Here is a 17678-nt window from a genome sequence, read left to right on the forward strand (position 1 = left end):
CCATCCCTGAACCAGTCACTGCAGCCAGGGGGGTGGGGTATGTTGACTGGGTCAGCACTTGTGTCAAGTGCCCATGCCTTTGATCTACAGGAACTGAGAGTTAGAAAGGGGATGATTCCCCAAAGGAACATCAGGGTCCTGTTACCACATGCTGGAGAAGAAATAGATGCTGGGAAGATACACACAAAATATATCAACTCTAGTAGTTAACGGACAAATAAAAAAGAGTAGATGCCAAACCATCTGCTGAAGCAGGCTCTGTGCCCTGTAAGCTGGGTTATTGGAAGAGCTTACTCAAATTCTCTTGGAATACCTTCCCAACAAAGAACATAAACTGAGTTTGGATATACTGTGATTCGAGGTGCCCATGAGATATCTAAGTGGAGATTATAGCAAACTGCTCTGGGTGCTCCACTTGTATCCCTTCAGGCCTGAGCCTTAGGAGGACATTTTAGGAAGTCAGACTGCCAGCAGCTATATTTCTTTATCTTAGGGTTATCTCTGGTTACTAGCGACTGCAGAAATCTAAAGTGCTAAGGAATTAATGCCCCCAACCTCCACCCCCAACACCTCCACCTCCACCTCTTCAACTAAAGACAGAAGCAATTGATGTGTAATCTAGTTCCCTCACCTGTGGGGTATAGGGGAGGCCACAAAAGTAACTCTTCTACACTGACTTCCAGAATTTCCCACTGTACCTTTTGCTATCTTTCTTTCCCTGTCTCAATTCCCCATTCTCTTACCCATGTTTCCTGCAAATCACCTTCAAGTAAACCACTTGCGCTTGAATACTTGACTCAGGGTCTGCTACTATGGAAACCCAATCAGATAAAGATACTTGTTAGAATATTTAAAAATTTGGTTTTGTGTATGAGTAAAATATTGGGCAAGAAATACAGACTTAAAACCAAACTGGGCCTTTATTTTATACCAAGTGCTGTGTACAGTTCTTAGATACATAACTTCAGATACCACAAGGAGTATCTGAATACCATGTGGAGTATTAATCTCTACTTTGGGCAGCATGATTGGTCCACTGCCTTTGCTTTGTTTTATTAATATTTCACTAATGGTGCCCAGTGGAACATCTGAGATCCATTCCTTGTCTGTAATGACTCTTGGATTCTTAGGTGTTCACATTTTTGGTTGAAAATTTCTTTGTTAGCTTGGTTCTCCTTCTGACTAAATTCCTGTACGTACAGAGTTTGGGGGTTGTATCCATAGGAGAAGGGATGTGATTCTCAGTGGACTAAAAAAAAGCTGTAGAATGATCTCCTGCCATGATTAACAAGCGGTGCTCTGTAGAATACTCACACTCCATGCAAAAAGTTGAAGGTTCAAAATACATTGTAAATATCAGCAATATATATTTTTACTTATTTAAAAACAGTGGTGGCAGAACAACATACATATTTAGATGTATTTACCAAATATTAGCCTATTGAAGATCACCAGTGCACAACCTCATCTTTGGTGCATTCTAAAATAAAGCTTCTCCTACTGGAAACATAGTACATGTCTGCCAAACAATTGTTGAAAGATGGAATTTTTAGGTCTGTATCAAAACTTCATGTAAGATGTCATTAGGAAAGTTTTATTCTTCCCCACTTTGTGTGTGTGTGTGTGTGTGTAACTGAGAAATCAAGATTTAAGGAATGATTTTGATTACTGAATCATTATATGGATATTCCTTTTTGCTTTCTGATATATTGGAGTAGACGGAGGGAAAATACTAAAATCTCTAAATTGTAATCCAGCTGCCTTGATCTCTGATAATGATTGTACAGCCCTTATTTTCTGTCCCTGTGATTGTAAAAATCTTGTGACTAACCTTCATTTATACCCAATTATCCAGTTTTTCAACATTAGAGTCTTGTAGTCACTAAAGACAGCCCTTAATGTTTATTAATGAAGGGTTTTGGGACAACCCAGATCTAATCCACCCCAAATCCAAAGTTATCTTGATAACCAAGACCAGCTCGAACCAAATTTGGCCCACCTGACATACACAGTAGCTTAGACTTTAACCTATAAGTCCCTTATACCTCATTTCACCATTTTCTTACACACATTCTGTGACGAAGCATGTAATCAATCTGCAGATGCTCAATAATTAGATCACCCCTAATTACATCATCTGGGGCCACTGTGCTCATTACACTAAACCCTGCCCATACTTTTCTCTACTAAAACTATCAGAATTACTGCAGTTTGGGGAAACAGTCTTTGGGCCGCTAGCCATCTGCTCTCCTACTATGCACCTAGTAATTAACTCTCTCTTTGAAACCCCAGTGTCCATGGACTTCGACCAGTAACATATGCTTGTGTTTTTAGTTAATTCATGCACACAACTTTTCATTGTATTGCCCAAGTAAGTACATTACCCTCCACGTGCCTACACTCATCAGTGAAATGACATAGGACCTCAAACCTATCTGCTCAGCCTTTGCCCTAGTGTGTGTGTAAATTGAAATGTTGGAAACACTAATGATCTTTTGTAACTTTTAGGCTTATGATAATGAGACATATTCTTCTGGGTTGACTAGATTGAGAATTTCTAGTTTGATGACAAGAACTCAATTTTTTTTTCTTAGAGTGACTTTCATTAAAAAGAAAATTAACAAACGGTTAGCGAAAAAGGATTACTCTAAAATATAATGCCAGCAAAATCTGTCACGCCAGGTTATTCTCTTCTTTAAATGGTTTTGTATGTGGCCTATGCAATAGATCACAAATCACAGTGCTCCTGTCCTGAATTGCCATTATACTACTTAATGAAGAGTTTCAGAAGGTATAAAACTGTTGGGTCGCTGAGTCATTATATATTGAACAGTTTGTATATTCAGATCACAATGTGTAGGGATGGTGCTCTACATACAGAAAAGCAAACTCCCAATGCACTGGAATCGGTGTCTCCCTTAATATTCTGTCTACAGCTAAACATGCACAGGCCCACTGTGTCTACCAGCCAGGAGGATATCTCATCTATGACTCCTGTGAGTTAGATTTTTTAAGGGGTAGACGGAGTATTTTTGAATAGTGAAAATACTTTGTGTTTCTTGACATAGTCAAGGGTCTTCTTATAGCCTCGAATATCAGCTTTTGAATGCCTGAACACACTCACCACACAAAACAGCTTTTTTTCAAAGGCGAGAAATCTTTTTCTGGAATGATTAACAGAGTTTTAGACTGATTGCAGAGTTCCAGAAGTTAATAGGACTTTGGAGAATACAGAATAACTTGAATTTAAGGTGCTTAAGACCCTTATAAAAGCTTTCTCATTCTTTCATGTGTGCTTTTAAATTCTAAAACACAGAAAGACCTTGAGGGAGAGGAGAGGATGCAAAATGTTATCGAGAAGGAAAAAAAAAAATCTCACGAATGCTACCTGGAGGAGAAAATGTGAAATTGGATCTTAATTTTCTTTTTGTTTTTCAGAAGAATATGGCTGTTTGTGAAAAATGAGGACTGTGAAAGACAGAAAATGTTCTAAAGTCACTCCTCCTAACAGCTTCCAAATTCCACAGATAGGGTATTTCTCCCACCTAACTAATTGTAACAATTCACAATTTACTGTAAAGAATCTAGAGCCCCCTTATCTCCACTCACACATCTCACTCTCTCAATTCCCCATCACTATCATTTGCTATTCATTCAACAAATCTTCTTACAACACTTACTACAGTAGATATATGATGTTAGGTACAGTATCATATCATGAAGATAAAGAATAGGAGATACAGTGAACAAAACAGACACCTTCATTTTTTCTCTTGGAGCTGAATATCATCTAGTGTACATAAATGATGTAATCGCAAATGACTTGGAGGGCTGGAAAAGAAAATGAAAAGATGCAGTGAAAGTACAGTGGGCCTATGACCTTTGGAGATCAGCAAAGGACACCCGCAATAAGGCGGTGATGTTTAAACTGAAATCTGAAGGGGCATTCCAGGATGAGGAAGAACCCCGTGACAAGAAGGAACATGAATGCTCCCAGGATTGAAAAGTCAGTATAAAAAGATGGAGGAAGGGTGGGAAAAATTTAGGGTGTGGGGGAGGGGACGAAGGCTCCAGATGAGGCTTGAACAGATTATGCAGCTGCTTTTAGGCCCATTCTGCATTTGCTCTTTATCTTAAAGACAGCAGGTAGCTCTTGACGGGTTTGAAAGAGAAATGTGAACAAGATCTGTTTTTAAAAGACCATTCTGGCCAGGGGGTGGATAATGATTTGGAAGACAGTAGAAGGGAGCCAGATTCAAAGGCTGTGGTTACAGTGATGAGAAGAGATGGGCAAAAGAGAGATTTAAACAGAGTGGTGGCAAAAGAGATAGAATCGGATCGTTTCTGGGAATACTTAGGCCCAAATCCCAGGGCTGTATTGAAAAATTAACAATAGGAGGGTATCAAGGATGATACCCAAGTTTCCAGCTAGTGTAAGTGGCTACATGATGGGGCCATTCATTCACTGGGATAAGTAGCCTGAGAGGAAGGGGGAGAAAAAGTTAATCGCCTTATAAATGATGCGTTCAATCTTACTAATCAAAGTAGTAGATTTCCAAATTTTGATAGTGACTCACAGTAAAAGAAATACATAGTACATAGCATTACGCAGACGGGGCATAAAAAGTTCATAAAACAGTGTTTACTCTTTTTATGTGCAAGGCATGGACGTTTCCTAATCACCTAAAAAAAAAGGAAATTAAAAAAGCATCAGCGCGGCTCCTGGGCCAGGGGGCCATTCACGCAGTGATGACAGCAGCAACGATTGTGGCGTGGTTAGCTGAGAGTATTGAGATGGCGCAGGGGTCCTGGTGCCATTCCGAGAGCGCCGTGGCGCTTGTGATACAATGAGTGCTGCCGCTTGTGGCCGGAGCGCAGTGGGTGACTGCTTAGCAGCCCGGCCCTCACGCTGTTTTTGACTCCAGAGGCATGGCAGCTTCCACCACCTCGCACAGGGCCATCAAGGGGATCCTGAAGAACGAAGCTTGCACGGCTTCTTCTGTGGCGGCTCCTGCCCAACAGCACGGAGGGGCTATTGAGGGGACGCTGCGAAAAAATTCCCAGAAGTGGGATGAATCGAACGTCCTGGCGACGTACCGCCCAACAGAAAAAGACTGTGGTTTAGAGAAAAACAAGCCGAGTACTCCATACTTTGCTATGCTAGACGATGGTGAAGATCCAGCGAGTGATTTAGAAACAAGGGAAGCCATGATCCCGGACACGTTAGCTAAGAAAGCAGTCGCCAGAGAAACCTTGGAACCTAAGCCTCAGGTGGACGAACAAGAGAGCTCTGGGGAGGAGGACCATAGCATCCTATGTGACAAAGAGGAAAAACAGCCACAGTTTGAAATGAAAAGGAAGCTTCACTACAATGAAGGACTGAGCATTAAATTGGCTAGGCAATTAATTTCAAAAGACCTACAAGGTGAGGAGATGAAAAGGAAGAAAGTCCGCATTCTGCCGATGAAGAAAGCACTATGACAGAAGACTCAAGAAGACTCAAATGAAGGGTCTAACTACGAGAGTTCGACTGCAAACCAAACCACACAATTCGTAGAAGACATTTGCTCAAGGCTTCAATTGTTTGCCAGATACAAACCTTGTTACAATAATACAGTGCTTCTTGTTCTCTTCAGCTCACGCTTCAAGTACTGACGTGCGTATCGATTAAATTGCACTGCAAGAACTAAATGGTAATCTTAAATTAGAATAACAGATTAGGTTGAAATGACTGCTTGATATTCTTGTGCCTAGTACTTCACCACAAGTACAAATGCTGCCGTCAGTCCAAAACTGCATTACTTTTATAAAAATATTTGTTAATTTCTATAAGACGTATAGCTAGCTATGTTTTAAAAGTTTAACAATATCTTTGGAAGGGTGACTAGTGACTCCTCCAGATGTGCTAACTTTTACCACAAAAAATATTTTGTTAGAAAATCAAAACACAATTGGCATAATCAGTTGTAGAGGTTGATAAATATTCAGGTTTCTTAAAAAGTATTTAATGCTTTTCTTTAATTTGTATTTCCTTGGCCTGGTACCTTTAAAATTCCTGTTGATTTTCTTTCAGTGTTTACAAGGAAATGACGGAATTTTTTCTCATAAAAAATAACTGTGTATTATCAAGCTAAAATCGATCCTTCTATTCTGATCATAAATAGGCAGTCTTGAAATTAATATTTTAGAAAATGCATAATTCTAATGTAGCTATCTCACTGTTTTCAACCTATAATTGTCTTAATCTGTATCTTTTGTTTCCCCACCCCTCTCCATGCATGCACACACACACAATCCTTTGCCTTTATGAGGTATCATAAAGATTGCTAAAACATTTTGAACCCTTTCTTCTCCCAAATATGCTTATATTCATTGCAGCAATATCTTTCCTACTTTGACTATCATTGCCTATTCAGTCATCTTATAGGTGGAGAAAATATATTGAATTGCAGAAGTGCTATAGACAAGCAATTCAACTGCTAATTTTCTACCTACAGCTTTCTGCTTTACAGCATGCTAAATAGATTGCCATTATCCTAACTAGCTTTTGAAAAACAAGTAAGGTTTTTGGCTGAAAATCCTGTGGAACCAGTGATATGGTTATAGTTCCTGAATGTATGCAGATAGAAGTCAGCCCAAACAATTTGTGTGTGTGGTTTCTTTTTAAATTTAAATTTTTACTGAGATGATTGTAAATTCACCTGCAGGTGTAGGCAATAATATAGATAGATCTTGTGTACTCTTTATCCAGTTTCCTCCAATGGTAACACATTGCAAAGTAATAGTACAGTACAAGAACCAGAATATTGACATTAATTACAATCAAGATACAGAAAATAGTTCTATTCCCAGAGCTTGCCCATGCAAAAATAAAAAAAAAAGATACAGAAAACGCATCACCAGTAAGATCCTTCATATTGCCCTTTTATAACCACGCCCAATTCCCTTCCATACCCACCCCCTCCTAATCCTTGGCAACTACTAATCTGTTCTTAATTTCTATAAATTTGTCAGTTCAAGAATGTTATATATATGAAGTAATACCATAAGTAATCTTTTGTGATTGGCTTTTTAACTTAGCATAATTTCCTGGAGATGCACCTAAGTTGTTGCCTTTCTTTTTATTGCTGATTTGTATCCATGGTAAAGATATACCACAGTTGTTTTTTTTTTTTAACCAATCACTGATTGAAGGACATCTAGGTTGGCCCTAGCTTTAGCTGTTGCAAATGAAGCTATGAATATTCATGCTCAGACTCTTGTGTGAATATAAACTTTTGTTTCTCTAGGATAAATGTCCAGGAGTGCAATTGTTAGGTTGTATGGTAGATGCAGTTTTAAAAGAAGCTGCCAAACTTTTCCAGAGTGGTTGTATCCTTTTACATTCCAATCTGCAATGCATGAGCATTCCAGTTTCTCCACATCCTTGCCAGCATTTGTTGTCACTATTTTTTATTTTAGCTATTCTGATAAATGTGCAGTTATACCTCACTGAAGCCTTAATTTGCATTTCACTAATGGTTAATGATGTTGAACCTCTTTTCACTTTCTTATTTGCCATCTGTATAGCCTCTTCAGTGAAATATCTACCTATCTTTTGTCCATTTTCTAATTGGATTGTTTTGTTTATATATGTTGAGTTTCAAGATTTTTTAATATATTCTAGATGCTAATCCTTTATTAGATGTGTACTTTGTAGATATATTCTCATAGTCTGTAACTTGTCTTCATCCAATTACAAGGTCTTTTGCAAAGAAAAAGTTTTTAATTTGCTGTGGTATAATTTATCGATTTTTCTTTTTATGGATTGTACTTTCGCTGTCAAGTCTAACTCTTCACCTAGCCCTAAAGCTTGAAGAATTCCTCCAATATTTTCCTTTAAAAGTTATATAGTTTTAAATTTTACCTTTAGGTCTCTGTACCGTTTGAGTTAAATCTTGCATAAATTGTGAGACTCAGGTCAAGGTCCATTCTTTTTCACTGATGGATACCTAATTGCTCCAGCACAAAAACAAGGTGAGCATATTTGTTTGGGCTTATTTCTGAGTTCCCTGTACTCAGTTCCATTGACCTATGTGCCTATTCCTCCACAAATACTACACAGTCTTTTGAATAGCTACATAATAAATCTTAACATCAGATAGAGTAATTCCTCACACTTTATTCTTCTTTTTCAGAAATGTATTAGATATTCTAGTTGCCTTTCTTTTCCTTATAAATTTTAGAGTAATCTTTCTGGGATTTTGATAGGAACTGTATTAAACCTGTATATCAGTTTGAAGAGAATTAACATTCTTACTGTGTTAAGTTTTCTAATACATGAATACAGTATGCCTCTTCATTTATTTAGATTTTCTTCAATCTAATTGTTTAGCATTTGTAGTTTTCATCATATAAGATTTCTCAGTATTAGTTTTTAGAAATCATCCAGGTTCTTTCTATTTATAATAATAGCTGCTATACCAGGCAAAAAAGTGTAAGAACTTTAACAATTGATTATTTTGGCAATGACAGAAATCATAGACAAACTCTTATTTCTGTTCTTCTAGAGAAGATAGTCTAAAGGAGATAGCCTATCTTAAATATACCAACCAGCACACTCATTAGGTTTTTAGGTTCCCATAGACAAATTCTCATTTCTAGTTTTGGAAAGGAGATAGTTCATCTTAAAGGAGAAAGATACAGCAGGCAGCACGTTTATTAGGTTTTTAGATACCCTAGTAAAATGTAATCAAGAAAGATATATTTTCCAAAGATATGTTTCATGATTCCTAATTAAGTGATATGGTCATTAGACTGTACAGAAAATGGAACTTTATAATTCACGTTAGATTTCCCTTTGGAGAAAAGTATCAGAGAATGTTCAGTTCCAACAAAGAAAGATTTTACTTTCAATTCATTATCAATAGCACCTCTTCTTCTTAACCCTTTTGATGTCATTATCTGTTTACTCATTTATCAGGTTAGATTTAGCAGGGCTGGTTATTTAAAATATGAGACATATAATGGTACAAGTAAATTGTGAAAATAAGAATAACTTCAATTTGAAAGTTAAAGCAAAATGCAGTTGCTCCCTAGACTTGGAAATTGTTTGCATTTTTTCCTTTAAGTTAGAACACTAAACATGTAATAAAGCACATTAATATGAAAAATATAGTCAGGAACCACTAAATTGATTCCATGAAAATGGCTAGCAACCTGCAATTTGACAAACACTGAGCACAAAAAACCTAAGTATTTTCATTTTAAGGATTTTGTAGTTATTCCAGTGTAAACATCACCCATGAGTAATACTGTAGGCTCTTCTCAATCACCTTAGTGTAATTGAAGGACATGATATAAATTACTGATTGGGAGAGGATTTGGGCCAGAGTAAAGGAGCATTATGAAAATGAAAGAGAAGAAAAATAAAAAAGTGCAAAAATATAAAAAGAAAAGAAAATGAAAGGAGAGGAAGACATACTTAGAAGTGAAGAGTTGGGAGAGGTGGAGAGAGAAGAGAATAAGAAGGCAGTTAACACTAAAAGATTAAATGCATTAACTTTAAAAGTTAGCTTATGTCTGGCTCAGAGTAAGTGAGCCACTAGTTCTCTGAACTGTCATAAAGAGAACACAAAATCATAATGAAGAAATAGGAAAATAACAGTTTTTCTTTCCATTCAATTGAATAATTATAATAATAATGATGATAATGATAGCAATAATTGCCATTTACTGAGTATATACAATATGCTAGACATGATATTAGGGCTTCAAAATCATTTCCTCATTCAATTATGCCAGCAATTCTATGAAATAGTATTGATTTGACCATTTTAGAGATGAAGAAATTTAAAATTAAGTAAATAGCGTACTTTGCCCAAATCCATAGCTGCTAGCTGATGGAATTGGGTGTTTTCCCCAATATACAATACCACCTGCACTCAGGTCCTTGATAGGCACTGAAGGTGCTACAGAGAGCATGCCCAGTCTGGAAGTGCAGCAGGGGCTGACTTTCTGCAGAGCTGTGAGGTGAGAATGCATTTGCTACCATCTGTGTATTCTAAGGAGAATGTTTACCAACCTAGGAGGTCACCCCACACACACTGCCAGAGTCCCAAGTTCATGTCCTTATGTTACTCCCTCCTACCCCTTACTCTGAGTCAGTATTCAAAAAGAAACCTGGAACATTCACTCCTACAGATTCCATTGGATGACAAGTGAGCAAATATTTACCAAGCACCTACTACATGTCAGGTACAGTAACCTGTGCTAAGGAGAGAAAGATAAATGAATGAAACACAAACTCTGCCACTGGGAAACCCGAATCTCATGGGGGTGCCTTTGTATGGTTCTGAAATGATTGTTTATGAAGGCCTCCTGAGGAGAGGATACCTGAACTGAATATTTAAAGAAGGGCAAGAGTTCTTGCTTGGATTATGTAACTATTTTAAAGCAAAAAAAGTGGTTTTCAGATGCCTGTGGAGCCAGCCTTCTGATGGGATTTTCTCCCTTTTGAGTTCCTTCTGTCTGAAGGTGAGGACAGAGGGAGCCTAGCCCTCGTGACCAGTTCTTGTTCAGAAAGAAAGAGGCCCAATTAACATCTGGCTAAGATTAGGGGAAGAGAAGATTGCAGAAAAGGTAAGGGGAAAACCATATAAGGATTCAAGAGAAGCATAGATGGGCAGAGTAAGAGGGAAAAACAATTGGTTCTGCATTGGGGGAATCGTCAAGAATCTTTTTTCCACAAGATGAGGCTCAGTTTTTTTGGTTGCCTTATCTTATGTGAATGAAGAATTATAGATACTTCCTACCAGAAGAAAAACAGTTATATAAAATATGAGATGTAAACCATGCTTCTTTTGGTTGGATCATGGTTTATGCCACTCTACTATTCTCTGGAATATTGGAGAACATTGAAACCCTGGGCCAGGGAGATTTCTGGTCTGTGTTGCAAGCAATGAGGTTCACAACCCTGTACTTCCAATTCTACACGTGCTGGACTACATGGGAAGGAAGGCCATGGGAGTGACAGGGAGAGACGCAAGTCAGGATGAAGCATTAAAAAAGAAAAGAGTACAAGGGAAGAGAAAAGGAGATGGAAGGCAAAGGGAGTCAGTTGTATAATGAAATATGGGCAAAAAAAAATTAGAACTATAAACCTCTAGTATTTTCCCAGTGCATTCAAATTTTATGTCCCTTCCTTAGGCTATTGAGCTGGTTTCTGCATGTTTTAGGAATGGTTTTATAGGCCTTATGCTACCTTGGTGACAAATTGGACCTTTGGGAAGAGCACCTTTACTAGAAGATGAAGAAAGGGGGTAGATAGGAGAAGTGGTGCAGAGCAAATGTAGTTAAAATGAGGTAGCTACAATAATGTTAGAACACTGAATGAAACTGAATGTGAGAGGGATAGAGGGAGTAGGCCTGGGGTCACAAATGAAATCAGAAGGAAAGACATACGATAAAGATTGAGATGGTATAATCTAGGAATGCCTAGAGTGCATAATGACAGTGACTAAAAATACAAATTTAAATATGTTTTTGCATGAGGAAGAACGAAGGAATGTCAATACTGCAGGGTGTTGAAAATAGACGGTAATTAATATTTTAAAACTTTAACTTATGTGTGAGACTAAAGCAAAAAGTGTTTATTTGGTACAAAATTTATATTTTGACTAGTACATTTCCTAATATAACTTATGTGGACAGTTTAATTGAACACCACAAATACATGCACCTTGAGTAGGGCATGAGATTTTGTAGGTTTGCCCAGAGCGATGCCCCGATAAATCCCAGAGTGATTTGAACAGTGAATAAAAAAATATTTGCAAAGCCCCCTTAAGGGAATCGTGAGAAATGGGGAAAACTCAACTTCTCCAAGTGGAGAATTCTTGATATCCTCACAGGTGGTGGGGGCAACCAAGGCAATAGATGGAGCCCTCAATCTGGGGATTTGTTCATATGAAACTTAACCCCACAAAAGATTGGCTACACCAACTTAAAATTAGGCCTAAGAGTCACCCCCAGAGGACCTCTTTTGTTGCTCAGATGTGGCTTCTCTCTCTCAGTCAACACAACAAGCAAACTCACTGCTCTCCCCCTCTTTACATGGGACATGACTCCCAGGGGTGTGGACCTTCTTGGCAACGTGGGACAGAAATCCTAGAATGAGCTGGCCTCAGCATCAAGGGTTTGAGAAAGCCTTCTCAACTAAAAGGGGGAAGAGCAAAAGTGTCTAATGGCTGAGATATTCCAAACAGAGTCGAGAGGTTATCCTGGAGGTTATTCTTATGCATTAAATAGATATCACCTTTTTAGTTAAGGCATAATAGAGAGGCTGGAGGGAAGTGTCTGAAAATGTAGAGCTGTGTTCCAGTAGCCATGCTTCTTGAAGATGATTGTATAATGATATAGCTGTTGCAATGTGACTGTGTGATTGTGAAAACCTTGTGTCTGATGCTCCTTTTATCTATCTTATCAACAGATGAGTAAAAAATATGGATTAAAAATAAATAAATAATAGGGGTTACAAATGTTAAGATAAATTTAGTAGCTTGAAATGTTAGTGATCAATGAAAGGGAAGGGTAAGGGGTATGGTATGTATGAAGTTTTTTCTGTTTTTATTTCTTTTTCTGAATTGATGCAAATGTTCTAAGAAATGATCATGATGATGAATATACAACTGTGTGATGATATTGTGAGTTATTGATTATATGTCAAGAATGGAATCATCATATGGTAAGAATGTTTGTGTTTGTATCTTTGTATGTTGAATAAAAAAAATGAGGTGGCTAGGAAAGGTGAAGACTTGGAAGTAAAAGGGGAGTGAGATGATGCCAGCTTCAACTTTAGGGCTAGACCACTCAGGAGCCACTTCCTAGGCTCCTCGCCCTAGTGCTCTGGGTTCTTTCCCCATGCCAGCCTTGAGGGGCAAGTGGGCAGAGTCTCTCCCTTCCTGTTGACAGCTGCTTGCACTGTTGTGTTATTTGACCAACACAATGCCACACTTAGTTTATTAGGGAGAGAACCAGGAAAGAAGAGAGGCAAGGGATGGAGCTCCCCAATAGCCTTAGTCTGGGGAGGAATACAATCAATTTTTTTTATATAAGAAACATGACCAGATTAGTGCTACGAGCTTAAAATTGCAAAATTCAGTTCATAAGTTCTGGGACTCAAAAAGTAACACAAATTCAAAAGGAGGAAAAAGGAGCTGAGCTGTCAGCCATTGCCCTTACTAGCTGAGGTTTAGCAGCTGAAGCTGCATGTGCAAAGATCTTTGGAGACTTTAAGGAGGCAGGCTTCAAAAAGACCAGGAAAAACTGAAAATTGTGTGTGTGTATTTATGTCTGTGTGTCTATGTGTGGGTATGGGGGAAAGCTACCTTAGGCATTTTATCCACCAATATAAATGCCACACTCTAATGTAAGGTTATATATTATTAAAGCCTACAGAAAGTAAATGATTTTTTTATCATTGTGTAGGCAGAGCTTCTTGCATGACTGAGCTGGCCTATGCATGCTGGGTACTAAATATTCTTTCAAGGAGGCTTCTATTTCTTCTTTCCTCTGTTTTTTTTTTTTTTTAATTTTCTTTCTTTTTCAAGGCATATGGTTCCATAGCATTTGCAAACCTCAGTGATAACCCAGAGCTTCTAAGTTTAATGTATGGCCATCCTATCAATGAATTTCAAACTGTATTTCCATGAGACAGTGACTCAACTACTGATAGTTGATAGTCAGACCCCATTGCTAAATTTTAAATTAAATCAGAATACATCAGAATTTGATGGAAGCGTTGTCCTTTTTGAAATTGTGCTGTTGCAAAAATTTCTGGAGGGGGTTAGGGAAAACAATTGCTTTTGTAGTTTGTAGTGCCCAGACGGAAAAATCCTAAAGCAAATTCAGCTTCTTTGAGATTATTAAAGACATATCATTTTTTCCATGCTATTTGTGAGTAAATTTTCTTAGAGATAGCTCAAACTATAAGAAAACACACAGCTCTTTGCTCCAGGAAGAGGAGATGTGATGGTTAACGATTGCTAGGTTTGTAGTAACAATAGTTCAATTATAATTTATTAGCTTATTTATTCATGCACAAAGTTCCAAGTCTTAGTGCCTGACTTTAAAGAGCTCCCATATTAGTGGAAACTCAGACATATCACCTGGCAATTTCTAGAGAGTCCAAGAGTGGTTATAGGGGCCCTTGAGTGGTATTTCCCAAAGTCTTAAAAGGCCTTTCCATGGAAGTGATTTTGAGGGTAACACCTAGAGGAGAAACGGAACTTATCCAAGTGTAAAGAGGAGGACTCTGGGAGGCTGGCAAACCATAAGGAGGTGAGAGATGATGTGGGTTTTTCAGGGAGGTTCACAGAGTCTTAGAGGAGGATTAGAATACAAGGAATTAGAGAGGTAAGAAGGACTATGAAAGCACTCACGTATCACACAAAGTCAAAAAGAATCACTACAATTCTGAAGCAGGAGAGTGACATGAGTAGACTCATGTTTTAGAAAAAACATGAAGCTGTAGGGTTGGACCTGGAATGGGGCAGGGTGGGAGGACAAAATTGGAGCACACATGTGACATTGCTGTCAAGAAGCTGATGATTTCAATGTTCAAATGCTGAATCTCTTACCTTTTATTCCAACAATGTCATACCCAGCTCTATATCAGTGCTATGTAACACTTAGTCCCCAGACCAGCAGCATCAGCATCATCTGGAAGTTGGTTAAATATGTAAATTTTTGCCCCCCCCCCCACATCCCCAGACTGACTGAGTCATCATCTCTGAGGCTGAGGGCCAGCCATCTCTGCTTTAACAAGTTTTCCAGATGGTTTTCATGGATGTTCAAAATTGAGAACTATGATGCATTATTTTTCAAACAAGATTCATTTTTATTAGGTTGGCAAACATTCTTTTAAATTAAAATATTCATTCTTGATGAGGATGTGGGAGATAAAGCACCACTTTCTTTTACTAAGGAAAACATAAATTGGAACAATTTTACTGGACCTGCTGCCAATAGAACTTTCTGTGATCATAGCATGCAATATCTGAGTTGTTCAAGATAGTAACCTCTAACCATATGGGCTGCTGAGCACTTGAAATGTGGCTCAACATTTAATACTGCAATTAAGGGAGTGAATTTTTAATTTTGTACAACGCATCTTTTTAATTAACTCAGTTTAACTTTCTATGTAACAGATTTCAGTGTTACTGTGGGTGTACATGCACATGGGTAATGTGTATACAATTTTGCAAAAAGATGTCACATTAAATGTCAGGATACTGCTGCACACTGGTTTGCTAAGAAACTTTCACAGGTAAACTGCCAGATTCAGATCACATTTATATTTAATCTGGCCCACTCCTCCCTATGCAACTCTTTCTCTAGACCCTCCTCCTTACCCACCTGTACACTGTGTTGCAGTTACACTGGAGTTGCACTGACATAGTAGGAATTCCACTGCCTCCTGTTCAGTTTGAGGACTTTTCTTTTTCATCTTTGCTTGGGCTATTAATTTTGCCCAGAATATATGCTTCCTCATTTTACTGTTTTCCTTTAACATTCAGTGCAATTCTCAGTTCAATGTTCTAAATCAGTATAGTGAGTGCTTACCTGGGAGGAGATAGAAAAGTGTAGTAATTAACAGCAAAGACTTTGCAATAACAACTATCTGGGTCTGAATCTAGTCTCTGCCATATAGCAGCTGATTACAAGGCGAAGCACAATTTAAGTCAGTTTCCTTACAATCAAATGAGAATAATAATAAAAGTACCTTCCATCTATAGTTGTTGGGATGATTATAAAAGAAGATGCTAACAAACACATAGTATTTAGTAAGTATTCATTGAATGGTAGCTATTATTCTCATCTGCACACAAAATTTCTTTACATCTGTCAATCATTTCTATAATAGTGCTAGACGTTTCTGAATGTATTTTTCTTTATTTTCCCACTGGGCCTCTTGGAGAAAGTAGCTATGCGCCTTCTCTCAGCACAGTTTCTTATAGCCACCAGATATTGTAGAACGGAACTGGGAATTTTGTTCTTGAGCACTTCCTCTGTTGAATCAGATTTTATAATTCATCTATGGTTTGCCTATAAAAACACAACTTGCTCCCTGGGTTTCCTCAAGTTTCACTGCCATGAACTGTGAGGGGCGCAGGTGCAGACAAAGTGAAAAGATGACAGTCCCAAACTGAAAGTCTTGAGTGTTAGCTGTCTCACATAACTATGTGTTTGAGGATGGCCTTGGTGTTTCCATCACAAATAAGCCTGCAAAGTAGATGAAATGGGAGAACAACAAGTTGTATTTGGATGTAAAGCCAGTCTACATTCTAATTTTAAAATGCATTGAAATGACTAGGACACACTCAAGTTTATTAAATACAATAATTAATTCTGACTCATGAAGCCAAACCACAGGTAAGAACCACTTTCAATTATTTATAGTAACTCATGACATTTTATATTCTCAAAGTGTTCCTGACATTTTTTTCCTTCTACACTCCCCTTATTATTAAGTACTTTCTACTCTCATGGCAACATAAAATTTTTAGCACCGGGAGGGGCCTTAAAGACATATTAGTCCAACTAATTCAGGTAAAGTTTCCTATCTCATAAGAAACAGAGACCAAATTCTAGCCCAGTACTTCTGAAGTCAAGGGGAAGCTATATTTGTATATAGCCACACAGTCTCTCCATTTATAAATGGGGACATAAATTGAAATTAAAGGGTGCTTTCATGTTAATTTGGAGACTACTGTTCTATTTAGAACTTAGAAAAACCTTCAAGGAGAGTATGTCCCTTCTTAGGAATCCTGACTACTGACTAGCAGTCAATTGCCTCTCCAGCTGATATTTTGACTTCTAAAGCTCCGTGGGAATGCACCTTGCTCTTTAACTGAGAGTAAAGACAATGTAGGCTTTGCATTAAGGAAGATTAGGGTACACGCATGGGACAGGCCACTGAGTTAGCCTTCCCCCATGCCTTTGTCCAAGAACTCCTTATCTTCTCTGAGTGACAGAACCAGAGGCACTCATGCATTGCCTCCTCATTGTTCTCTGTCCACATTTCCTCATTTGTGACATGGAGAGTTTCCTATGTCATAAGGTTGTTGTGAGGATTGCATTAAGTAATACCCAGAGAGTGCTCAGTAGAGTGCCAGGCACAATGTAAGCACTCAGTAAGTATTGGCCGTCTTTAATATTATTTTTGTTATTGTTAGCACTGTCTCAGAGCTTCCCATGGACTCTAGTGATCAATCACAGCCATCATAGTCCCTGTTTTTATTATACTTAGATTTTTTTTGCCTAGTTTTAAACCAGGGTGAACTCCACTGCTCACATATAAGTGGGTGAGGCATTAAAGGATCAACATGCTGTTCAAATCACAGATTAAGCTTTGTGTTTGAAACCAAGACTTGGCTGTACCAAAATTAGGTTTTGTGGTAAACCCTGTGATCTGTCACTCAAATTCCTGTTTAGGATTACAGCTGTGGAGAGTTCTCTTGACAGACTGCTCTCAGATATCTCTCCCCTCAGCTATCAGGACTTGCCTCAGCTGGAGTAAAATACTCTACCCTAGATCACACTCCCTTCATGGGGTGGCCCAAATCCAATGACTGATCAATATGGTGTGTATAAGGGGCCTGTCTATCTGGGCCTGAATTGAGACATTTCAGAAAGGTCAT

General features: G+C 38.1%; 1 protein-coding gene across 2 annotated transcripts in view; it reads left to right on the plus strand.

Annotated features, from left to right (window-relative positions):
• The first annotated feature begins 4804 nt into the window (after positions 1-4804).
• The window catches only part of PPP1R2C (PPP1R2 family member C), a 39660-nt gene continuing 26786 nt past the window's right edge, over positions 4805-17678 (plus strand). The window contains exon 1 of one of the 2 annotated variants that reach the window (XM_077145300.1): positions 4805-5693. In XM_077145300.1, the coding sequence (XP_077001415.1) occupies positions 4930-5481 (552 nt within the window). In that variant the 5' untranslated portion in view covers positions 4805-4929 and the 3' untranslated portion in view covers positions 5482-5693. The remainder of the gene's footprint in view (positions 5694-17678) is intronic. The other variant, XM_077145301.1, reaches the window with a different exon arrangement.

Source organism: Tamandua tetradactyla, chromosome X (assembly GCF_023851605.1).
Source record: "Tamandua tetradactyla isolate mTamTet1 chromosome X, mTamTet1.pri, whole genome shotgun sequence".
NCBI lineage: Eukaryota > Metazoa > Chordata > Mammalia > Pilosa > Myrmecophagidae > Tamandua > Tamandua tetradactyla.